General features: G+C 42.6%; 1 protein-coding gene across 1 annotated transcript in view; it reads right to left on the reverse strand.

The window, feature by feature from the left end:
* lgr6 (leucine-rich repeat containing G protein-coupled receptor 6) overlaps positions 1-26,184 on the reverse strand; it is a 116,068-nt gene that overhangs the window by 56,241 nt on the left and 33,643 nt on the right. Inside the window, exon 2 of the mRNA XM_055188325.2 lies at positions 14,646-14,717. Within this exon, the coding sequence (XP_055044300.2) occupies positions 14,646-14,717 (72 nt within the window). The remainder of the gene's footprint in view (positions 1-14,645; positions 14,718-26,184) is intronic.

Raw genomic sequence — 26,184 nt, forward strand, 5'->3', positions numbered from 1 at the left:
GTTCTGGTTTATTATGGCACGATGAATCGGGAAAAAGCATCCAGCGCTCTGCGGTAGGTGACTACAGCATCGTCATGCGCACTGACAGACGTCAGTCAAAATGATTCACTGTGTGCACTTCAAGTCACGTGACTTTTAAAAATAAAAAATCCTTGAATCCTTCACATGTGGATGACAACATGAAGTTTCAAAGCAAACGTATTGTTCTTTAGAAAAAACATCTGTTACTTATAAATGTTGATAGATGGTGTAAAGCATGTCATTTTTTCACCTTACAATACTTTATTATGCCCAGCGTAATGTTGATAGACAACTTAGTGAACTATTTTCAAGTTGAATCCTTGAAAATGTCAATTAAGAGGTTTGTGTTTAGGGTGGGCTATAGGTTCGACTGAGCAAAGGCAGACAGGAAAACCTGTTTGAAAGCTGTTTTTCAAATCTATTTGGTGACCCTGGTGGTGCAGATATGATAATCTTTACTTTTTAAATGCACTTAGATTTTCTGAAGAAGATATAAAACTGTACAACATAAAATAATTGTTTGTAACCACAGCAACTCAAGAACAATATAAGGTTGGCTAAACCATAAGTAGTACAAAGGAAGCAAAATCTGTATAACGTGTAATGTAAGAAGATGATTTAAGATTTTAATATCTTAATATTGATATCAAATGCTTTATGGCCCTACTAAACTGGTTGGCTAGTCTTAAGTTGGTGTAGCAGGCTGTATTTAGAGAGGTTTTGGAAATTTTTATAGCTGGTCAGGCTGGAAGACTAGCTGACCCACCAGCTTGACCAGGCTGGAATACCAGTTTAACCAGTTTTGCCAGGCTGGGATGACCAGCTTAAACCAGCTACTTCTGTCTTAAACCAGGCTGGTAAAGTGGGTCTGCTGGTCTTTCAGCTAAGACCAGCTAAAAAGGGTCCAAAATTCAGCTTGCTACATCAGCTTAACCAGTTAAAACCAGACTGGGAGACCATCTTAGGCTGGTTTAACTGGTCTTTTCATTATTAATCAGACAGATTTGAGTTATTTACTATGTCTCTTGAATATCGAGCTTGACTATAGTGTTAAATACTTTATCATCGACCATCCCTTTCTCATATAAGAATTCTTCAAATGATTTATTTATCTCAAAGTGTTTCTTGTTACCTAGATTTTCACTGCGGCCAAGATATAAACACAATTTTTTGTGCAAAAATACACAAATTACATGTATAAACATACACCAAACAGATGTGAATTCCAAACATTGTCAAGAAGTGATTTGTGTGTTTTTGCTGTGGTTTGTGTAAAGTAAATTTGCTGAGGACCCCTCTGTATTTCTTGGACAATTACGCTACGACGTAATTTACCTCCCATTATATCATACGATGTCCCAATGTTTTCTCTATTTTACTCCAGGTCAATTTCATATATTTTCAATCCGAGCACAGTTGCCCTACTGTTTGTGGGCTCACATATAGGTTGTGCCATACTTTAGCTGTGCTAAGTTTGCTATTTAAAGGAATAGTTCACCCAAAAATGAAAATTCTGTCATAATTTACTCACCTTCATGTTGTTTTATTTCTTTTTTCTAATGAATACAAGAGAAGATATTTTGACGAATGATGGTAAGCACACAGCTGATTGTAACCATTGACTTCCATTGTAGAAAAAATGAATCCTATGGAAATCAATGAGAACCTTCAAATCTGTGCTTACCATCATTCATCAAAATGTCTTCATCATCATTTATCACAATGCTTTCCTTAAAGTCAATGGTTTTAAACAACAAGAAGGTGAGTAAATTATGACAGAAATATCATTTTTGGGTGAACTATCGCTTTAATGTCTATCCATCTGTGCTTAAGGGGTCAAACAGTCCTTTTAATGGCAGTCACGTCCTCACTGGAACAAGGCACATCTCAAAGTACATCTCATAAAACGTTATAATACAAAAGTGGACGGTAGAGACTAACAAAACCTTTTGCTCTCCTCCAAAGTGCAAGCCAGCCAGAGAAGCAAGCTTTATATTTTGTTATTTTGGCTTATCGTCATAAAATCGGAGATGGAGACAGAGGCAGGGTTGAGTCTGACAAGGGGATTGGTTACATAAAAAATTGCAGCTGACCTTCAAGTCATACCTCATGGCTTTTGTTTCCAAATTTGCCCCCAGAGGATGAAGGAGAGGCAAGAGGGCACATTTTGGTTGGTTTGCGCAGGCATGTGCAAAGAAAACACTTTAGATGTCGAGGCTTAGCTGAATACACCCTAAGAGTGGGCGTGCAAAAGATGGGCTTACGGGTCATCGTGAACTAATGCATTTTAACGTTCGTATACGAAGCCCCACAATGGATTGTACAGTGGTTAATCCTCAGAGTGCGCCAGGACTATGATGTCCTCTGAACCGGCAGCTCATACTGTGCCAGATAGTATTGCTTACACATAACTGCTAATCTATAAGACGCTGTGCTGCTGTTCAACAGTTCAGGCAGTGACGTGAACCATGGTTGATGTGTTGAAAACCATGAATGCAGTTTTTCTTTCTACATAAAATCCAAGTTGAACAAGTATGAAATGTCATTGTTTTGTACAAATATTAATAAGAATATTAATGAAAGTTATGTAGTAGGGGTTCTCAACCTTTTTTTTAACTTCAAGGCCTCTCTATTGTCCAAAACGATAATGCGCCCTTCACTCCAAGATCTTGGTATACTGTTATTAGACAGACATACAGCGGGGAAAATAAGTATTTGACACATCAGCATTTTTATCAGTAAGGGGATATCTAAGTGGGCTATTGATACATAATTTCCACCAGATGTAGCCATCAAGCCAAACACTGAACCCACACACAGAAACCAGAACATTTAAGTATACAAGCTGAGTCATAATAAATAAAGTGAAATGACACGGGGAATAAGTATTGAACACACTTTATTTAATACTATGTAGAAAAGCCTTTGTTACAGCTATTACAGCTTCTATGCGCCTCTTTATAGGAGAAACCAGTTGTCTGCATTGCTCGGGAGTGATTCTGGCCCATTCTTCCAACCAAATGGCCTTTAAATCTTGAAGGTTCCTTTGGCCTCTTTTATGAACTTTGATCTTCAGTTCTCTCCATAGATTTTCTATGGGATTTAGGTCAGGTGATTTTGCAAACTTTAACCAAGCCTCAAAACTCTTTTTGATCAGCAATGGAGTATTGCATGGTGAGCGTGCATGAATGCCATGGGGGTTTAGTGCATTGCTTATAGTTTTCTTTGAAACAGTAGTACCTGCTGATGCAAGGTCTTCCTGAAGTTCTGCCCGAGTGGTTCTCTCCTGATTATTCTTTGGACTCATCGGACAGGGATCTTACGTGGAGCACCTGATCGTGCCCGGTTTATGGTGAAGTGATGCTCTTTCCATTTCCGGATAATGGCCCCCACAGTGGTCACAGGAACATTCAGCATTCTGGAAATGCGCCTATAACCATTACCATCCAAATGCTTTTTAACAATAAGCTTACGAAGATCTTGAGATAGTTATTTGCTTTTACCCATCATGAAGTCTTTCCTGGGTAATGAGAAGCCTTTATAGGCCATCAATTAGGACTAAAGCATCTTATTTCCTGTGTCATTTCACTTTATTTATTATGACTCAACTTGTATACTTAAATTTTTTGATTTCTTTGTATGACTTCAATATTTGGCTTGATGGCCAATTTGGCTTGATGTGCCAATAGCCCACTTAGAAATCCCCTTACTGATAAAAATGTGTCAAATACTTATTTTCCCCACTGTATATTTGTCCGTAAACATGGCATCATCTCAAGAAATATCTGTGTACACTCGAAACCACTAAAAACAATGTAGCATACATGCCAGACCAGTATGTGACAGTGTAATTAAATTTAAACACATGCGTGTAGTGCACCATTGTTGTTGTTGCTTTTACGTGACATAGTGGTGTCTGACTAGGGTTGAGACGTGGGGTGATGACATCATCGTATCACAGAATATACGGATTGGCTGTACATACGAAACTGCACTCTGAACCTGGTTTCAAAAAATATTGGTTTTAGGGTCCCAAAATGCCAGACGAAATAACGATACAATACAAACTTTTTATGTATACAGCTAAACGTGTCTCCTTGTGGACATGCTCTAAGTCATCTTGACGCCCCCTTGTAAGTTGAGTCCACAAGTGTCCCCCAAGCTAAGCAACACTGTTTTATATTTAAGTCAAGTACTGGAAAAGGGTTTTTATATCATATTATTTTACACTGTGTGCAGAATTATTAGGCAAGTTGTATTTTTGAGGATTTAAATTGAGTTTAGTGTTTGCTTTTCCTGAGCCTTGCATTTTGGAAAATCACACAGACTTTATTTCCAAAACCTATGCTTATATTATTATATTCCTACTCTACCACAGAACAAGTTTAATGCAAAAGATACTGTCACTGAATTATTAAGTCTAGTATTATTTCATAATTTTCCTGTTTATTTGTTCCAAGGCCAAATTTAGCTATTAATCCAACCCTAAATTAATCCTTACATCCCTGAACCTATACAGTGTAAGTAAACAGTCTGCATGCATTTCCTGACAATGTGTTTCAGTCAACCTTCACAAGAAAGAACGTGAGAGTTTCCCGCTTTCTACGAATCGCAATTAGCAAAGCAAACAACAGCTACATTTCCCGCCAGCCGCAATTCTGTCAGAGCATCTGATTAATGGCCTTCAGACTAGGGATTAACCATTTTCAAATGGGGCAACAATCCAGCCATTAAACCCCATGAGCAGTGATGGGGCCTGTCTTGTTCACCGCAGGGAGATGGAGGTACCCAATGGCCCTCTAATGGGACCAGCATCAGCTTGCAATAATAAAGCAACAGGGCAATCTGGCTAGGGTTTGTTTGGTTGATGACGAAGAGCCATGAACTGTGATTTCAGCTGAGAGCCATTACAGAAACAGAAATGCGAGGGAAAGATGGGAGAGAGGCTGGAGAGCTGAGCCAGGACTTTGTGTCTCATACAGGATGGGAAAGATTAGCACATTTAAAAAAACAGGAGGATGGGTGTGAGAGAGGAATTCCAGGTCTTTAACATTGGGGTGCTCCATTCTTAAGGGTACTGATAGGTCAGTTACTTCTGAAGCCTGGGAAAAAAGTCTGTTCTCTCGGTGCTGCACTGCTGAGAAATGGTTTTGATGGTTTCACAGGGGTTTTAGAGACTTGTTTGCTGACCAGGCTGAGACCAAAAAAGCCAAATAAAGGAAATGGTCTACAATCTACAAGTTTTTCATCAATCTGTAGAAGTACTTCCTACCAAATTATGTTGATAGAGGTTTGTACTGCCAAATTCTATCTCAGCATCATGCTGTACACCTTAACAAGGTCATCCCATAATGCATTGTAACACACTCTGTGAAGGAATCTATTTAAGATTTCTTGACTTTTTTCTAGTTCCCTTTCAGTCGGTCACTACGACGTCACGTCGTGACCGACGAATTGGGAATTGGGAACCGCTTCGCGGGTGACCTATCTACTTCGAGAACTATCAGAAACGCCAATGAACTTGGCATGCAGGTATTTGCATAATGCCGGCGCCGCCCCGCCAGGTGCGTATATAAGGCGCAGGTGCATAATACCAAATCAGCTTTATTGCTTCGAAGCCGGCAGACATCTGCTCTCGAGAAGCTGTTGACTGATCTTCGTAGATCCTGTGCTGTGTGGGAAGTAGATATCTCAGCTTGCTGAAGTTGGTTGGGCAACGACACCTCAGCGGAGGCTCGCAGTGTTTTTTCCACCCTTTCTCTCTCTCTCTGTCTCTTTAATTTAGGACTTGAGTTCGAGTGAGTGCGTTTGCCTCTCCCTGTGTGTTTCACCAGCTCGCACAAAAGAGGGATTTCCCTAAAAGAGCAGCACGTTTGAGCTTTGTGTCTTTTTAAAGACAGCCACTCATTCGTGTCACGGTCGGGGTCGTCTTTTTAAAGATGGATTTCCGTCCGTGCTCCGTTTCTGGATGCGGTGTGTTCATCGCCCCCCAGGATGGCCACAAGCGTTGTCTCTCGTGTCTGGGGCTCCAGCACGCAGAGGCAGCGTTGCGTGATAGTTCATGCCCCGTCTGCGAGGGCATGACTATAGCGGATTTGCGGAGACGGGTGTCGTTCCTCCGGCAACGGCCCCCGCCTTCCCAGTCTGGTGCTGCTAAGGGCGCAGCTACCAGATTGGCGAAGGATGACCTCCGTATAACGGTGCTGGGTCGGTCTGCTGGTTCGTCCAGTAGCTCCCAGCGCCCTGATCCGTTGCCAGCGGAGGTCCCGATGGAGACGAGCGGCCCGTGTTCTACGGTGTCCTCGCGCTCTGTCGAGCCTCCACCTGACGCGATGTCCACCGTAACGTCGGAGGGGGGGTTGTCAGCCTCGGACGTCGATCCGGATCCGCTCCCGCCTTCGGGCCAGGTTGCGGCTTCTGCGTTCGACCCTGAGATGGCAGCCATGCTCGCTCGGGCGGCGGAGGCGGTCGGCTTGGAGTGGACTAAACCTCCCCCACCTGAACCGTCCCGCCTCGATGATTGGTTCTTCGGGGGTGCCAGGGCTTCTCAGTCCTCGCCCCCGGTGCCTTTCTTCCCCGAGGTGCATGAAGAGCTGACGCGGTCGTGGAAAACCCCGTTTTCCGCCCGGAACCGGCCGTATCAGCCTTCACCTCTCACCTCTCTCGAGGGTGGAGATGCCAAGGGGTACACTGGTATCCCGTCAGTGGAGCGCCCGGTCGCGATGCAGTTGTGTCCGGCTGGTGTCGCTTCCTCCTGGCGGGACCAGCCTACTCTCCCCTCACGGGCCTGTAAGCAGTCTTCGGCGCTGTCCGGTGCTGCTTACAAGGCTTGTGGGGAGGCAGCCTCTGCCCTGCATGCCAGCGCATTGCTGCAGGTTCATCAGGCTAAGGCTCTGAGGGATCTGCACGCGGGAGGTCACGACTCGGCGGAGTTCTCTGAACTACGTGCGGCTACAGATCTGGCGCTTCGTGCGACCAAGGTCACCGCACGCGCCGTCGGGCGTGCGATGTCTACCCTGGTAGTCCAGGAACGCCATCTCTGGCTGTGTCTGGCGGACATGAAGGACGCTGATAAAACCCGGCTCCTGAATGCTCCGGTTTCCCAGACCGGCCTGTTCGGCGAGACGGTCGAGGAGTTTGCGCAGCAATTCTCCGCGGCCAAGAAGCAGACTGAGGCCATCGCTCAGATCATGCCACGTCGGAAGCGTCCTGCGCCTGCCCCATCCACGTCGGCGCCTCAGCCTGCTCCTCGCCGAGGGCGTCCTGCGGCGGCCGCCTCCGTTCCTCCCCGGGGCTCTTCTAAGAAGCGAGGAACCGGTAGTCAGCAGCCCGCCCCGCCCGCTCAGCCCGCTTCAAAGGGTGGTAAAAGAAGATCAAAGCGGCCCTGAGACGGGCGACTTAGAGATGGAGGGGATCGCTCTTCGGGAGATGGTGAAGGCACCACTCCCCCCACCGGAGGAGGGCCGGTTGGGGAATCTTTTGTTTCATTTTTCTGTTCCGCCGACTTTTCAGTCGGCACCCACAAATCCACAAAAAGAGCGAATTCCACTTCCATCTCTAGGTCTTCAGATGAGCTTCGGAGATACGAGAGGGCTCATAACCCCCCCTCGTTCTCCGACTCATCAGAGGAGAACGAGAGCGACGCACGGGCTCATAACCCCACCGCGCTCTCAATCGGTAGGAGACAGCTACGGGCTCATAACCCATCGTCTCCCTCCTCCTTCGCCAGAGGGTGCATCGAGTGGTGTGAGGTGTCTTCAGCAGAGCCTCCCTTACTCAACCACCCAGCAACGGACTCAGGTGAGTGTTATCACACACAACACTGCTGTCGGTGCGGCCGTTACGCACACACCGGCAATCACCTCCGTTGCGCCCGCCGCGGGTACACCGATCGTGCCTTTAGTCCCCCTCGCACGGTATCTGGGGGCGTGGGAACAGCTTCCCAGCCCGTCGCGTTGGCTCTTACGCACGATTCGTCTCGGCTATGCGATCCAATTTGCCCGGCGTCCCCCCAAATTCTCCGGCGTTCGTTTCACTACGGTGAGAGCTGCCGATGCGCACGTCCTCCGTGCGGAGATCGCTGTCTTATTGGCGAAAGACGCGATCCAGCCGGTCCCTCCAGCCGAGATGAGGTCGGGGTTTTACAGCCCTTACTTTATTGTACCCAAGAAAAGCGGCGGCTTGCGACCGATCTTGGACCTGCGTTCGCTGAACCGTGCACTTCACAGAATGCCGTTCAAAATGCTGACGCCCAAACGCATATTTCCATGCATTCGTCCAAACGATTGGTTCGCATCTATCGACCTGAAGGACGCGTACTTTCACGTATCGATTCTCCCCCGACACAGGCCGTTTCTCCGCTTTGCGTTCGAGGGGCGAGCATACCAGTACAAAGTCCTCCCATTCGGGCTCTCTCTGTCGCCCCGTGTATTCACCAAAGTAGTGGAGGGGGCTTTAAAACCCCTGAGAGAGAGAGGTGTGCGCATTCTCGCGTATCTGGACGATTGGCTAATAATAGCTCAAACACGTCAGACGCTGTGCGATCTCAGAGATTTAACTTTAAAACACCTCGCTCGTTTGGGTCTTCGGGTCAACTGGGAAAAGAGCAAGCTTTGCCCCGTGCAGAGAATCTCTTTTCTCGGTATGGAACTGGACTCGATCGATTTGACAGCTCGTCTAACAGAAGCGCGTGTACAGTCGATTCTGACTTGCCTGAATACGTTCAAGAGCAAGAGCGCGGTCCCGCTGAAACAATTTCAGAAGCTTTTGGGGCATATGGCAGCAGCCGCAGCTGTAACTCCGCTCGGACTGCTTCATATGCGACCGCTTCAGCATTGGCTTCACGATCGAGTCCCGAGGAGAGCGTGGCTGCGCGGCATTCACCGTGTTATCATTACACCTGCGTGTCGTCGCACTTTCACTCCGTGGTCAGACCGTGCGTTTCTCCGAGCCGGTGTGCCTCTGAGACAGGTCTCCAGGCACGCGATAGTATGCACAGATGCGTCAGACACGGGGTGGGGGGCCACGTACGATGGGCTTGCGGCTTCGGGGGTCTGGACGACACCCCAGCTGCATTGGCACATAAACTGCCGGGAAATGTGGGCTGTATATCTTGCGCTCGTCCGTTTCAGCAACGAATTACGGGGCAAAGATGTATTAGTTCGAACAGACAACACTGCGACCGTGGCGTACATCAATCGTCAAGGCGGTTTACGCTCGCGTCACCTGTCGCATCTCGCCCGTCACCTCCTCACATGGAGTCAGAAGAATTTGAGGTCTCTTCGTGCCATTTACATCCCGGGCACGCTCAATGTAGAGGCGGATGCGCTCTCTCGGGCTGCGCGTCCCGGCGAATGGCGACTCCACCCCATTGCGGTTCAGCAAATTTGGAGACGTTTCGGCAAAGCGCAGATAGATCTGTTTGCTTCCCCAGAGACGACCCATTGTCGCCTCTTCTATTAACTAGCCGACGACTCTCTATGCGTTTATGCATTGGCACAAAGCTGGCCGAGAAACATTCGCAAAAACGCGATCACTCCTGTGAGCCTCATTGCGCAAACCTTATGCAAAATCCGGGAGGACGAGGAGAGCGTGCTGTTGGTGGCACCGTATTGGACAACCAGGAGTTGGTTTCCAGAACTCTCTCTCCTCGCGACAGCCCCTCCGTGGAAGATTCCCCTGAGGAAGGACCGTCTTTCTCAACAAGAGGGCACATTATGGCACCCGCGCCCCTCCTGTGGAACCTCCATGTGTGGTCTCTGGACGGGGCACGGAGGATATGAGTGATTTACCGCAAGAGGTATCTAACACTATTGCTGCTGCGCGAGCGCCGTCTACGAGACAGGCTTACGCGCTTAAATGGAACCTGTTTGTCGACTGGTGTTCTTCCCGAAGTGAAGACCCCCGAGAATGCCCGATTAGTGTTGTGCTTTTATATCTCCAGCGTCGTTTGGAGAATAGGCTGTCACCATCCACTATTAAAGTCGATATCGCTGCGATATCAGCTCACCATTCACCCGTAAACGGTAGAACAGTGGGGCAGCACGACCTAGTCATTAGATTTCTCAGAGGCGCTCGAAGACTGAATCCTTCGCGTCCCCCCTCTATTCCTCCTTGGGACCTGTCCTTGGTGCTGAAATCACTCCAGGAAGCCCCATTCGAGCCTCTGCATAGTGTGAGTGTTAAATTTCTTACAATGAAAACTTTAACTCTCCTTGCTTTGGCTTCTGTTAAGAGGATAGGGGATATTCATGCATTTTCGGTCGATGAATCGTGCCTTCAGTTCGGGCCGGCTGCATCCAGCGTAACACTGAGACCCCGGCCCGGCTTTGTGCCCAAAGTTCCCACCACTCCTTTCAGAGATCAAGTGGTGAATCTCCAAGCACTGCCTTTGGAGGAGGCAGAACCAGCCATGGCTTTGTTATGTCCTGTTCGTGCACTACGTGTGTATATAGACAGGACGCAAAGTTTTAGGACCTCAGATCAGCTCTTTGTTTGTTACAGTGGTCAGCAGAAAGGAAAAGCTGTCACCAAGCAGAGGATGTCCCATTGGATTGTGAATACTATAGCCCTTGCATATCAAAAGCAGAATGTGCCTTGCCCATTTAATTTACGTGCCCACTCTACACGCAGTGTGGCATCATCTTGGGCACTGGCTCGCGGTTCCTCGCTAACAGATATTTGTAGAGCTGCAGGCTGGGCGACACCTAATACGTTCACAAGATTCTATAGTGTTCGTGTCGAACCGGTTTCCACTCGGGTTCTTTCTACTAACTAGTTAAGAATGCCGAGGGTCGGCTCGTGTGTCGGCTTGGAGCCTCTATTTTGGTGCTGCACATTTGCACCATTATGGAAGGCCATCGGGGCAAAAACGTCTAAAAAACTGTTTTTGCCTCTCCTCCACCGCCCTGATAGCTGGTGTTGCGGAGCATCCGCTGTCAACCTATCACTGATGTATTCTCTGTAAACCTGTGTAGGCTAGGCGTCCACATTTGTCCCCTACGTGGGGTTCATTTGTGTGTATAGTCCGTGGGGTTCTAATCCTCCACGTTTTTCCTTAGCAGAGCCTGCTCTGCATCTCTCAACATACCATGTATTGTTCAGAGACTTTATTTTGAGCAACCTGTCGGTTGTTTCATATATTTTTATGTCATCCATTTAACCTTCTTAGGGGATGGCTTCCGCAGTGTTCTAGCTCCGCTCAGTTTAGACGCTTCTCCCAGTTCGCTGCTTCACTATCGTGGGTTAAGGAACAGGTAGTGACCGGCCTTCTGCATTTCGCCTTAGGTTCCGCCCCTTTATGTGGAGGGCGGAGGGCTTTTGCAGGCACTGGAAGGGTTCAGCTGCAGTGGCGTTTTGGTAGGGATTCCCAATTCGTCGGTCACGACGTGACGTCGTAGTGACCGACTGAAAGGGAACGTCTCGGTTACGTATGTAACCCTCGTTCCCTGAAGGAAGGGAACGGAGACGTCACGTCCCGTCGCCACAGTTTGCTGTTCCATTGCTGTTCAGGCCGGGCACTGTTGCTCGGCTTCTCAGCAATAATATAGCTGATTTGGTATTATGCACCTGCGCCTTATATACGCACCTGGCGGGGCGGCGCCGGCATTATGCAAATACCTGCATGCAAAGTTCATTGGCGTTTCTGATAGTTCTCGAAGTAGATAGGTCACCCGCGAAGCGGTTCCCAATTCCCAATTCGTCGGTCACGACGTGACGTCTCCGTTCCCTTCCTTCAGGGAACGAGGGTTACATACGTAACCGAGACGTTTTTCAGTAAGGTTTTTAGGAAGCAGACAGTAAAGGAGTATTTTATCATCATTAGTTTAAATGAAACTGAGGTAGAGCAGAAGAAGTCAAAAGGTGAGGTTTAGGAAGGAGAAAGAAATTCCCGGCTCAGCTTGCATTTCATTCATCCCAAAGGCAAATAGTGAGACTTCCTCTCTCCTTTTTCACACACAGAGATGACCTTGGAGTTGATAGGATAGCAGGCAGAATCTGACAGCGGCATGCCATGGGAGTATTTTATGTAATGCTGTGGGACTTTGATGGGTTATAGTGTTACAGTACTGCATAAGTAGATACCGATGGTTCAAACTGAACTCTGATTAAAGTATACACAGACTGCATATCTCATAACACAGGATGATGAGGGACAACGTTCAGTTTGGGTCAAAGTCTTCTTGACTAAAGACGGTCAACAAGGAGACTTTGGGACAGATTTCCTAACAGGAATGCTACTATGCTACTGTATGGTGCAGAGGTAGGCAAGGTCGGTCCTCGAGTGCCGATGTCCTGCAGATTTTAGCTTCAACCCTGATAAACCCTCGTCTACCTGGAGTTTTCAGGTGACTCTTTAGACCTTGTTTAGCTTGTTCAAGAGTGCTTGATTAGAGTTGAAGCAGGACATCGGCACTCCAGGGCCAACTTTGCCTACCCCTGGTATAGTGCATACTTTTGACTTTTTTCTGTATATCACCTGCAAAAATGTTTACTCCCATCTGAGCGTTATTAAATTGTGCTTTCACACTACTTTGCCCTGTTTAGTAAATTGGCTCTTTGAGTTGATTCTCATACCACGTATTTTTTTGTCACATTCAATCATTTCAATTTCCCATAAGATTTTGAGGTGTAATAGAGACCAAAAGGAAAAAATCTCAGAGAGCCTGTTGTCATCCTGAGGGCACCGAACTTAACAGATAGTCTTCAAAAGTGCAATTTAGACTCGTGAAACTTCTCATCTCAAAGTCTGGAGCCTTGAGGGTGTAAAAGAGTACCGAACTTAAAGTAAAAACATACAAATTTGTCATTCCCATCAAAACATCAAAGAGAGCAAAACATGAAATTTATCTCGCACTAATGCCACTGTACTGTAGTTTCAGTCAAACTGTCTCTAGGGCAGGGGTGTCAAACTCTTTTTAGACTGAGGGCCGGATGGTAAATAAAGTCACAGGCCGGATAATCTTTTTAAACCTTAGTGTGCTGAAAAATGCGTTAGCCACTTTTCTCGGCACCTGCTTGGCAAAGGGCCATGCCCACAGAAACATTTATTTAAATCCCCATTAATATAATTATTTGATTGTAAAGTGAAACACAATGTTACTAAAATCCTAATAAAATGCAAAACATTACATCATTAATTAGCTGAACGTGGGCTTAAGACGGAATGTATACGTCTGTTTAGCAATGCTTTCATATCATTCTTGAAGTTTAAAAAAGAAGCATGTTGTACAAATGAACACTGCATTCAAAGCTACTTTTGTGAGTTGCTGTCCTAGAAAAGCGAATTTTAATCGCAATCAGTTATTATATTGTAATGACTTAAAGCATGCACATTTATTAAATGAGATCATTACAGGGGTTACAGAGGAGGTAGGACAGAATAGCCAAAATTTTCTGCATTTCCAAAGTTTCAACATCTTTCCCCACACGGCAACCGGTTGTTTGAACTGTAACAGCATTCCCAGGAGGAACGAGAACTAACTCTGTGAGGTGGAATGATGAATTGTCGGTTTGTTTGGACAGACACATCGTAAATATTGACTATTGAAACAATTTTACATTTCCTGCAGTCCTCACGTCGTCCACATGTTCCACGACACGTTCTGACAGCTCCGGCCATTCCCAATTCATTCTGTTTGTGTCAGTCAGGTGGCCAAGAGGCCCAGCTGCTCTGCAGACCTGCTTCTGCTGGTGCCGGCACCACGTGCTAACTGCCATAGCGGCCAGGTGCTTTTCGTTTGGAAGCTAACTCTCTCCAGAGACTCTCAAAGAGGTTACGCTAGCTCTCACCTGCGCTAATTGGTCCTTCAGGGAAAAAGGTGTAAGCAGACATGCTACATTGCTTTACCCTTTCTTTTGATCGATGCCTGACACGTAAACATCCGGACAACTTGTGTACGTGCTAGACGTAGCATCTCTGATTTGTTTCATTCTGACACGTGCAGTTTTCACCGTTGAGTAGCTAAAAGTGGTGACGCTAACATAATACCACTTGACATTATGTAACCCAGCTACTTTATCCAACGTTTCACAGCGTAGAGGCACGAAGAGCTACACCGCGGTTGCACTGCACATGCTACTAAGAACATTTATGTTTACTTTCACATACAAAGCATTGGGAAGTTTGTTTGTTTGGACAGTTCAGTTAAATGTACTATAGCGTAACCATATTATAATAGTTACCATGCCTAAATACCTAAACAATGTTAGCGATTTGTATTAGCAGCTTGACTATTTTGAAATTGCATCTGGTTAAGGTACAAGCTATTTATAACTTATAAATTAGAAATGTTGATATTTTGTTCACATAACCTGAACATAACACACATGATTGGAGTGACAAAGGTAGGCCACATATAAATACACAATGCTCAGTGCATGCCTCGGTACAGTAATCATCCCTCGAGTTGATGATTTCATTTATTTATTCATGATTTCATGGTAGACTTGTATTAGATCTTGTTCACATCTGGAATTGCGTCAGTCTCCAACTTAACCTTCGATGAACCACTAAACATAAATAACCGCTCATCAACACAATTTTTGTGTACACAGATTTGTCAAGTCACAGAGATGGATACAATTGAAATTTAGTTATTTCAATGGCAATAAAATGTACTCACAGTTCACTGAGGAAGTGTAGATTGCGGAAACCATTGGGCTGGATCTCGCTGATGTTGTTCATGCTGAGATCCCTAAAATCAGAGAGAGGAAACAAGGGTCAGCGGCAATGACAATGATATCAGTTACATTATTTATGAAAGCTGTCTTTGGGTAAAACTGGAAGAGGTCAGCCTACATATTTATGATTTTGAAGGATGGAAACCCAAATCCGTTTTTAATAAACAGTTAGATACACATGTGTCTATTATTTAGATGATCTATATCCCGATGACAATATAATGATATTCTTGCACACTAGTTTAACAAATGTAACTATTTTAACAGCACGTGCTGAACAACCATGTATTTTGCTTTAAGTGAAACTTCTGACAAATGAATAAAAATTCTCTAAACAATTTTGTTACTTTTAATGACAAGTAATGTCCTCCTCATTTACCAGCAACAATCCAGTTGAATGTAAGATTTTGTTCAGCAGAAGCCTCTATTCTGTTTAAATTATGTTTATCGTAGATTGAAGTGTTGGGTGCACTCACACTAAGGGCGCACTCACACTATCCAAACCATGCCGTTAGACGATAGTATCGTGACATAATCAAGCAACCCTAGCTCTGACTTTCCTTGCACTAGAGAGGTTGTTAGCGCGCAGAGAGTTAAAACCAGCGAGTGTGTTTTTCCTGCTCCCTGGCACGCAGGAAATTTTACAGCACCTGGGCTTTAAATGACGCACTCAGATTAATGGCATCCGTTTTAAGAAGGTTGCGGTTGTGACAGTGTTGCCCTTGCTTCTTTTTGTCCATGAATCAAGTGACTTGTCATAAATTAGTCAAAAATTAACAAATAAATAAATTAGTAAAGTATTGCCCCGCCCCCTGATACTAAGAAAGGACTTGCGTTCTTGTGGACACCAGCAACCTTGGAAGAACGAGCTTGGAAGGACATAAGAACAGACAATGCATCTTTGTGAGAATTGAAATGTGCTGTGATCTTCCTGTCCACCAATCAAGTGACTTGTCATAAATGAGTCAAATATTAACAAATAAATAAATTAGTAAAGTATTGCCCCACCCCCTGATACTAAGAAAGGACTTGTGTCTTGTGGACACCGGCAACCTTGGAAGAATAAACTTGGAAGGACGTAAGGACAGTAAATGCATCTTTGTGAGAATTGAGATGTGCTGTGATCTTCCTGTCCACCAATCAAGTGACTTGTCATAAATAAGTCAAAAATGAACAAATAAATAAATTGGTAAAGTATTGCCCCGCCCCCTGATACTAAGAAAGGACTTGCGTTCTTGTGGACACCGGCAACCTTGGAAGATAGGACTTGGAAGGACATAAGAACAGCAAATGCATCATTGTGAGAATTGAGATGTGCTGTGATCTTCCTGTCCACCAATCAAGTGACTTGTCATAAATGAGTCAAATATTAACAAATAAATAAATTAGTAAAGTATTGCCCCGCCCCCTGATACTAAGAAGGACTTGCGTTCTTGTGGACACCGGCAACCTTGGAAGAATGAACTTGGAAGGACGTAAGGACAGCAAATGCATCTTTGTGAGAATTGAAATGTGCTATGATCTTCCTGTCCACCAATCAAGTGACTTGTCATAAATGAGTCAAATATTAACAAATAAATAAATTAGTAAAGTATTGCCCCACCCCCTGATACTAAGAAAGAACTTGCGTTCTTGTGGACACCGGCAACCTTGGAAGAATAAACTTGGAAGGACGTAAGGACACCAAATGCATCTTTGTGAGAATTGAGATGTGCTGTGATCTTCCTGTCCACCAATCAAGTGACTTGTCATAAATAAGTAAAAAATGAACAAATAAATAAATTAGTAAAGTATTGCCCCGCCCCTGATACTAAGAAAGGACTTGCGTTCTTGTGGACACTGGCAACCTTGGAAGAACGGACTTGGAAGGACGTAAGGACAGCAAATGCATCTTTGTGAGAATTGAGATGTGCTGTGATCTTCCTGTCCACCAATCAAGTGACTTGTCATAAATAAGTCAAAAATGAAGAAATAAATAAATTAGTAAAGTATTGCCCCGCCCCCTGATACTAAGAAAGGACTTGCGTTCTTGTGGACACCGGCAACCTTGTAAGAACAAACTTGGAAGGACGTAAGGACAGCAAATGGAGAATTGAGATGTGCTGTGATTTTCCTGTTGGTTACGGACCTTCTCAGCATATTTTAATTGAATTTAACATGGCAACATTCATAAAATGAATACCATTGTTTACATTATTTATCAACACTGTTTTATTGAATGTTATTTTGCCATTTTAATAATCCTACCCTCCACCGCCACTTTCAGAGTGTTCTTGTAGCAGCTAGGAGGCTGCTCAGGTTGCAGCAACAGTACAATTTGTCCAGTTATAAGTTGTTCTATCACTGAAATAATTTTAGAGACATTATTTAAAGGTAAAAAAACTACATAGTCTTGCTTTAAAATGCTACTTAATATTTTCACATTTATTGAAATCCATTATTAAGTTGTCCTTACTCAAAATATCAGTTAGTTCAATAAACTTACAAAAAGTAGTTGGAAAATGTTGCCTAAGACCAAAGATTGCTAATAAGATATACCCTAAATGATTTATATCTAATGTTTGACCATTAGACACAACTACATTTTGTGATACATTAACAGACATATTTCAAATAACGAAATGCATTGTGGGGAACTTGCTGCCCAAACAAGTCACCTCCCAAAACATCCTCAATGCAAGGATTTTATGTGAACTTGGCTTGGTGTGAATTTTAAATTAACAATACATGGGCCGCGTCTGATGACTTTTCACAAGAACGCAAGTACAGACAAGAACGCATATTGAGAAACGGCATGATCATGCTCCAAGATGGGGAATTATTTGAAATAAAACTGGAATTGCACATTATTAAAAGAGACTGGAAAGATTTGATATGCTTGTCCAACCTCTAAAGAACTTCACAATAATCCTCCTTCTGAAATTCATTTAACTTTTACTGTAATCAAAATGAAAAAGCGCACAATATTGATTATACTCATCAAACAATTACGAGTAATCCATACAGCCGTTCTCACATTTCAAACGAAAATCCTGCCTGCTCCAGTTGCCTGGCTTCAAAAACCGAGCAACTCTTGATTACAACATATGAAATCTGGCTTTGTTATTTTTTATTATGCGTGCCGCTCTCAATTTCCCATTTCATTAATTAATGAACTCCAGAGCCGGAATTAGCCTTGAGATTGTGACAGACTAACCTGTCTCGACGAGGCGAAAGATATCTGGTGTCTACAAATGCTTTGTGTTATCAGCTGGCCCGATTGCGATTCAATTTAATCAATAGTAATAGATTATACAAGCTCCTCAGATCTAGACAGCTCCTTCAGTTAGTGACCTGGACAATCTCCGGGTCGTTTGATGAGAGACTCGGACTTTGACGATTTCCAGCCGACCAAAGCAGCCAAGACCCATCCGAATGAAACATATGCACTTTCATATCAAAGAAAACCCACACCTGCACATTTTACCATCCATCTGAGAGGAAGAGTGGAAAAAAAACCTTTCCAGTCTGAATTATTGTTCAACAGATGTAATTTCCTCCATGGTTTGTAGTAAGTGTGTACAGATGTTCTCTGCCTTCAAACTAATCAAACCATCTTCATCATCTTCATATTTTGTGTCCTTGTCTTTCAAGAGACAGTTCGAAGTCAGATATATTTATTTTTGCCCTTGTACTCTACAATAATCATAATAAAAAAATGACATAAGCTACTAAAATGTACATATAAGACACATACAGTAAGAATTCATAGGATGTTTCAGGTTTCTAATGCACTTTTACATCATATGTAATGATCCTGAACAGATTTATTTAAGCTAAAATAACCAAAAAAGTGCTTATTTTATGGAAGAAAAGTAATCATATGTTTATGAATTAAATGAATAAGATTATTGAAAAGTATTAATGAAATACTGTCACGTCTGTTATTCTTTCCAACGAACGCCCAAGATGGTTTGATATTATAGGCACATCAAGAAACAAGTTGTGTCTGTACCTCTCCAAGTTATTTGAAGTTTTTGACACGTTCCTCAACCTACAGCTGTAATAAAATATTCAAACCAAGAAGGGTGCCACTTCATAGGCATAACACAGCTGCGGTGTTGTTATAGTGGTTTCGCTGCAAAAATGTCAACCTTGAACATATGAGCTTAAAAATTTTAGCAAGGTTTTCATGTAGCCACTTTAAACTCTTGAGGCTGCGCGCGCTGACATTGATGCAACCGAACTGCAACGTTACTTCATTCGTGGTCCCCGGAGGCCTGGAACAGCCAAAAGGGCAGCTTCTCATAACCGTAGACCACCAGGCTTGAGAGGATAAACTGAAATGTCTGAAAATATTCATCATATACACTTTGATACTTCACTGTTTATTTGTTTTGTCGGCGTGTCAACCGTGACAAGGTGAAAAGCTAATTTGCTGAAGATGAGGGCTGGAAAACTTCACTCAGAAACAGAGACGAAATGAGTTGACCTGACCACCACTGTTTTCCACAGACATGGTGGCATGGAATGCAGTCAACACAAACCTGTTAAACCGGAGGGAATATTTAGGTTTTGAGCTACTCAAAATATCGCACACTACAGTTGGTATTTATGACCTAATAAGCATTTGAACATTGAGCGTGTTGACTGCTGGCCCACAGCACCTACACGAAATGGCCAGAAGCCGTATCACTTACTTGAAATCAGAAAGTAGAAAGAACGCAGAAAGTCTCACTGTTTATCAGAAGCTACCCTGAACAAAGAAAACAGCTAAGCTACCCTCTAAAAAAGCAAGGCAAAAAAAAATATATTTCTCTGGGCAAAAATATTTTAATAAATGAAAAGTTTGGTTCCAAAACAAAATAAATCTATTTTGACTAATTTCAGTAAAAACGTGTTTTCTATATACCAAGAAAGTGACAAGATAAAACTACTATTTTCTGTTTCAAACTTTCACATGGCATCTTAAGGTTATAAAAACATAAAAATTTCAAATCCATCATTTGAATTTCAAAGATTTATTATAAAAACTGATCATTTTGTGGAAAATGCAATATTTTACTTCCTGCTCTGCTACTGTTCGGACGCTTTTGCTTACTGCTCTGCGCTTTGCTCTATCGCTTTTATATTTTATCTTATAATTTTAACTTCAGCAAATCAGCATAGTGCTCAAACAACAAAGCTTGGCATCAACGTCAATTTACAAACTTTCGGGACTGGAGGATTACAAAAAAGTGGAATTTTTCATCCGTCTAGCCTCCCACCGCCATCAGCTTACATTCCAGAAGGAAAAACACAGCTGCCTTCATTGAAAAGGATAAGAAAAAGGAATGCCTCATCAACAATCTACTTGCTGCACAAACTGCCACAGACTTTTACAAAGGATTGCTGTTCTTGAAACAAAGTTACTTACAGGACTACCAAACCAGACGGAACACACAACAGAGCTTCGTCATCATGGACGCCCTCAGCAAACAGCCGGTGAGTCCCATAAATCTAATGATCAACACACTAATCAATGGTACAAACAGGGAGCAAGACCCAAAATCACTCAAGAAATCAGACTGTCACGAGCATCACATTTTGCCGCAATAGCTTCCTCTACCCCAGATACAGCTAGGACAAGGATTGCAAACACTGACTTTCTACCACCACCTATACATCTTGAGAACAGATTTGAAGTATTAATGAATATGAGTGAGGAATCCCCAAATGTGATAAATGTGACTAAACACCGATCAAATCAGCCAGCAGCTAACACTGATGCTACCTGCCGCTCAAGATCGAGCAGACAGCGGCACGAGCCCAGAACTCTGATATTAGGTGACTCAATAATCAGAAACTATAGCAACAGAGACTCAACTACGTGCTGCCTTCCACAAGCAACCGTTTCTGATGTAAACAGGGAACTTAAGAACATTCTGATGAAACATAAGACTGTAAATCGAGTTGTCATTCATGTAGGGAAGAATGATATTCACAAAGAGCAATCTGAACTCCTTAAGAGGGATTTCAACAAACTTTTTGAAACACTCAGAACAGTAAAAGCTCAGCCGTTCATCAGTGGACCACTTCCAGCAAGAGGAACAAATAGGTTTTCACGTTTGCTTGGACTTAATACATGGCTGCAAAAAACCTGCAACATAAAAGGATTGAACTTTATCAACAACTTCAATCTTTTCTGGAGTCAGAGACAACTATTTAAACAGGATGGCATCCACCCAAACAGGCTGGGTGCAAGAGTTCTAAAGGACAACATCTATTTCTCCCTTCATCATCCTTCAGCAGTGTGTGCCAATCCACTCAACCTGAATGGCACACACACACCTGGACAGAGTATGAATGACCACAGGACTTCTTTCCAGCACCTGAATGGACATGATGTTGACGTATCCCACAAGGACAGAGATAACACCACTCAGCCACAACAACCACTGCTCATGGACACAATCTCAGCTGAGTCCTGCCCACAGAGCTTACTACAGTCAGACTGTGTCAGATTAGAACGGCTCCAAGATTCAGCACCCAAGGACGACTTTCTGGAAAACAGCCAGGGAAACCAGGACAACATATCACAGCCTCCGGTCACATCAGAACAACAGGACTCCTCACTAGATATGTCATTCCTCTCTCCAGCATCCCCGCTTTTGACCTTCTCCGGAAAAATGGAGGAACTGGTTTATGCTGGAACTAAACTATCCCACTCTATTGCTGCAAGCCCACAGATTTCAACCAGAAAACAGCAAGCCCCAAAACCACCAAAGCCAGTGGGCCCAGTTCCCCCTCCTCGTCCTGTGAGAGCTCTTCGGTCTCTGACACAACGCCAAGGCACACACCCTCCTCCATCTGCTGTAGGTGAACCAAAAACAACTGATAATGGCTCTCAGTGATGTGTGTCGGGTTCCTGCTATGAGAATACTAAAACTTTTATCAAATGTTTACAAAAGCAGGAACTCAGTGTGCCTATATCTTTCTCTATTTCTGTTTTAGTACATGATATGAAAGTGTAATGCTAGATCAAATCGTGTGGCAAATCAATCTAATCTGCTGCCTGTGACTTGTCAAACTAAGATCTCTGTTAGGGAAAAAAAATGTACTATTAAGTTAGCACTGTTAAATATCTGTTCACTTAAAAACAAATCACTTCTAGTCAGCGACTTAATAGCCACAAACAACCTGGATTTTATGTTTCTAAATGAAACATGGCTAGAAGAAAGCTACAGTGCAACAGTCCTTAATGAAACAGCCCCTCCTAACTTTACCTATTTGAGTTTTTGCAGAGCTGCTAGGAGGGGTGGAGGTCTTGCTGCTCTTTTTAAAGATGTCTATCAATGTAAGCAAGTGTCATTTGGGAATTACCCGTCTTTTGAACATCTAGGTATTGTGTTGAAAGGTACCCCACGCATTCTACTGATCATTATTTACAGGCCCCCAAAATACTCTCCAGCATTTGTTGAGGACTTTACAGAACTGTTATCAATGATTTCCTCAGAGTTTGACTGTTTTGCTATTGCTGGAGATTTTAACATTCACATAGATAAGCCAGAAAGCATTATGACAAAAGATGTCACAGCTGTTTTAAATACTTTTGATCTGACTCAACATGTACATGGACCCACACACAATCGTGGACACACTCTAGATTTAATTATCAGTAAGGGTGTAAACATTTCATCAGTTGTTATTAAGGATGTAGCACTGTCTGATCATTTCTGTATTTTCTTTGATATATTAATCTCTCCTACTATTGAAACTAGATCTGTGTCTGTCAAAAAGAGATCCTTAAATGAGAACACCAGTGTGCTATTTATGAAGGCTATATCTTTAACACCAAGCATATCTGCAGACTCTGTTGATTTTCTCCTTGATTCCTTTAATTCGAAAGTTAAGAGTGTAATCGATGATATTGCTCCTGTAAAAGTCAGGAAGAAGAATGGCAGGCAAAAATCACCTTGGAGAAACTCAACAGAGGTGCAGAATATGAAGAGACAATGCAGAAAAGCTGAGCGCATGTGGCGGAAGACAAAACTTGTAGTCCATTATAATATCTATAAAGACAGCCTTCGTGCTTTCAGTGTGGAACTAGGCAAAGCTAGACAGACTTTCTTTTCAAATATTATAAACAAAAACATTAATAACACACGCACTCTTTTTGCTACTATAGAGAGACTAACAACCCCCCCAAGTCACATTCCAAGTGAAATGCTCTCAGACAGCAAATGTAGTGAGTTTGCTAACTTCTTCTCTGAGAAAATCAATAATATCAGAAAGGTGATCAGCACATCCTTGAGCTGCGCCGGGGTCAGACAAATCAGACCACAACATCAGAAAGTAGTTACGATGTCTGATTTCGAAGCAGTTGATGGTAAAATTTTGGAAGAAACAGTAAAACATCTTAAAACATCAACCTGTGCCCTTGACACACTCCCAACATCTTTTTTCAAAAGTGTCCTTAACTGTTTAGAAGCAGATCTCCTAAAAGTGGTAAATTCATCACTTCACTCTGGGACTTTTCCAAAGTCCCTTAAAACTGCAGTTGTTAAGCCCCTCCTGAAAAAGAGCAACCTAGATAACACTGTATTGAGCAACTACAGACCAATCTCAAATCTTCCTTTCATAGGCAAGATCATTGAAAAAGTTGTTTTCAATCAGCTGAACAAATTCTTAATTTCTAATGGTTACTTTGACATTTTTCAATCTGGTTTTAGACCACACCACAGTACAGAGACAGCGCTCATAAAGATAATAAATGATATTCGCCTCAACACAGACACAGGCAAACTATCAGTGCTGGTGCTACTCGACCTCAGTGCTGCTTTTGACACTGTCGATCACAACATACTTCTTGACAGGCTGGAAAACTGGGTCGGACTTTCTGGGGTGGTCCTGAAATGGTTCAAGTCATACTTAGAAGGGAGAGGTTATTATGTAAGTATAGGTGGCCATAAATCTGAGTGGACATCCATGACATGCGGAGTCCCGCAAGGCTCAATTCTTGCGCCACTCCTGTTCAACCTGTATATGCTCCCACTAAGCCAAATAATGAGAGAGAACAAAATTGCCTATCACAGTTATGCAGACGACACCCAGATCTACTTAGCTCTATCCCCTAACGACTATAGCCCCATTGACTCCCTGTGCAAATGCATTGATGAAGTTAACAGTTGGATGTGCCAAAACTTTCTTCAGTTAAACAAAGAGAAAACTGAAGTAATTGCGTTTGGAAACAAAGATGAAGTTCTCAAGGTGAATGCATACCTTGACGCTAGGGGTCAAACAACTAAAAATCAAGTCAGGAATCTTGGTGTGATTCTGGAGTCTGACCTTAGTTTCAGCAGTCATGTCAAAGCAATAACTAAATCAGCATACTATCATCTCAAAAATATCGCAAGAATTAGATGCTTTGTTTCCAGACAAGACTTAGAGAAACTTGTGCATGCTTTCATCAACAGCAGGGTGGATTATTGTAATGGCCTCCTCACTGGCCTTCCCAAAAAGACCATTAGACAGCTCCAGCTCATTCAGAACGCTGCTGCCAGGATTCTGAGCAGAACCAGAAAATATGAACATATCACACCAGTCCTCAGGTCGCTACACTGGCTACCAGTTACATTTAGGATTGATTTTAAAGTATTATTAATGGTATATAAATCACTCATTGGACTAGGACCTCAATACATTGCTGATATGCTCATTGAATACAAACCTATCAGATCACTCAGATCATTAGGATCACATCAGCTAGAAATACCAAGGGTTCACTCAAAGCAAGGAGAGTCAGCTTTTAGCTTTTATGCCAGTCGCAGCTGGAACCAGCTTCCAGAAGAGATCAGATGTGCTCCAACAGTAGTCACATTCAAATCCAGACTCAAAACACATCTGTTTAGCTATGCATTTACTGAATGAGCACTATGCTGCGTCCGAACTGATTGCACTATATTATATATGCACTATTTTAATTATTTTCTATTTCTCTTGTTTTTATTCTTATTTTTAACTGTTTTATACTTTTATTCCTGTTTTATTCTTTTTCACACATTTAAACAGTTTTTATTAAAATCACATTTATTTTCTTTTAATTGATATTTCAAATTCATGTATCTTTGATTTTTGTTTTCTCATTTCTATGTAAAGCACTTTGAATGACCTTTGTGTATGAAATGTGCTATACAAATAAACTTTGCCTTGCCTTGCCTTGCCTTGCCTAAATACATGAAACGTTTTTTTTTTCAAAATGCTATAAATCTATTGAATCAATATATAAATCTGCTTTCATCTTTGCCATGTTATATTCATTTAGTTGAAAAAAACATTAATGGCATAAATCAAAACACTAACTTTGTCATATTAATAACATTGCTGCCGTTATCCTTGGGACGTCGTCGCTGAACTTTTTTCACAACGATCAGCTGTAAAATGTTTTGGTCCTGTTCGATTTACATTGGCTTTGAGTAAAATAATGTAAAGTTTTTTATAGGATTATGACAAAAGCTTGATGCTGTTGGGAGAACAAGCAACAGCCAACATTTTTCTGTGTCCCGAGTGCATCTCACGTAAATTATTCGATGTTAATGGCTTACGTTTCTTCTCGGCCAAAAAAACACCACAGGTTTATCAATGCTATCGAAGTATTATTTCGTTTTTGTTTGTTTGTTGATCACAAAGTAGATGAGGAAAACTAGGAATCTGTGTGTATTTAACGCCTTGCCATTATTGTTTACAATGCTTGGAATGGTGCACTGTGATTTGTTGAGAATGACGACTGGCGTTTATCGCGTTTTGGGAAAAAGGGGGAAAAGATGACAGAATAAAATGGCGGATCAAGTTACTAAAAAAGTAATTAATTACTTGTTACTAATTACATCTTCAATCGTCTAATTAGATTACGGTTCAAATTACTCTCTTTAAAAAGTATTTAATTACGTTTTACTTTTAAAAGTATTTAAACTACTTTGCCTCAATATAATCCTAATTACTGCTTATTAATACTTATTAAAGTGGTTGTTAAGTTTAAGTATTGGTAGGAATTGGGTTAAGGGTGTAGAATAGGCATTAATCAGGCAGAATTTTTGCAGAATCAGGCATTAATATGTGCTTTTTAAGTACTAATAAACAGCAAATATCTCTCTAGTGATATTTATGCTAATAACCAACCAGTTAATAGTGGGAATTGGAAACTACACAAGAGAGTTAATATTATTCTTATTAACTCCCTGGGGACCAAAAACATGGAACATGTTTTCTCCTTATCATGGCAGAATCAACTTAAAATACTCCATCATTAATAATCATATTATCAATAATTATATTGTTAACTTCTTAATAAACCACAAACAAACATGTATACATTTATTTTATCCTCACATTCTTTACTGTAGTTCCCTCTCACATTCCTGCCTAAAGGCTCATTATGCAGCTTATTATGCGAGTCTTTTGTTTGCTCAGCTGTCAATCAATCCTTCTCACATACGGCACCTCTAAACAAAAAATATATAGATG

This window comes from Misgurnus anguillicaudatus, chromosome 13, assembly GCF_027580225.2.
Source record: "Misgurnus anguillicaudatus chromosome 13, ASM2758022v2, whole genome shotgun sequence".
NCBI lineage: Eukaryota > Metazoa > Chordata > Actinopteri > Cypriniformes > Cobitidae > Misgurnus > Misgurnus anguillicaudatus.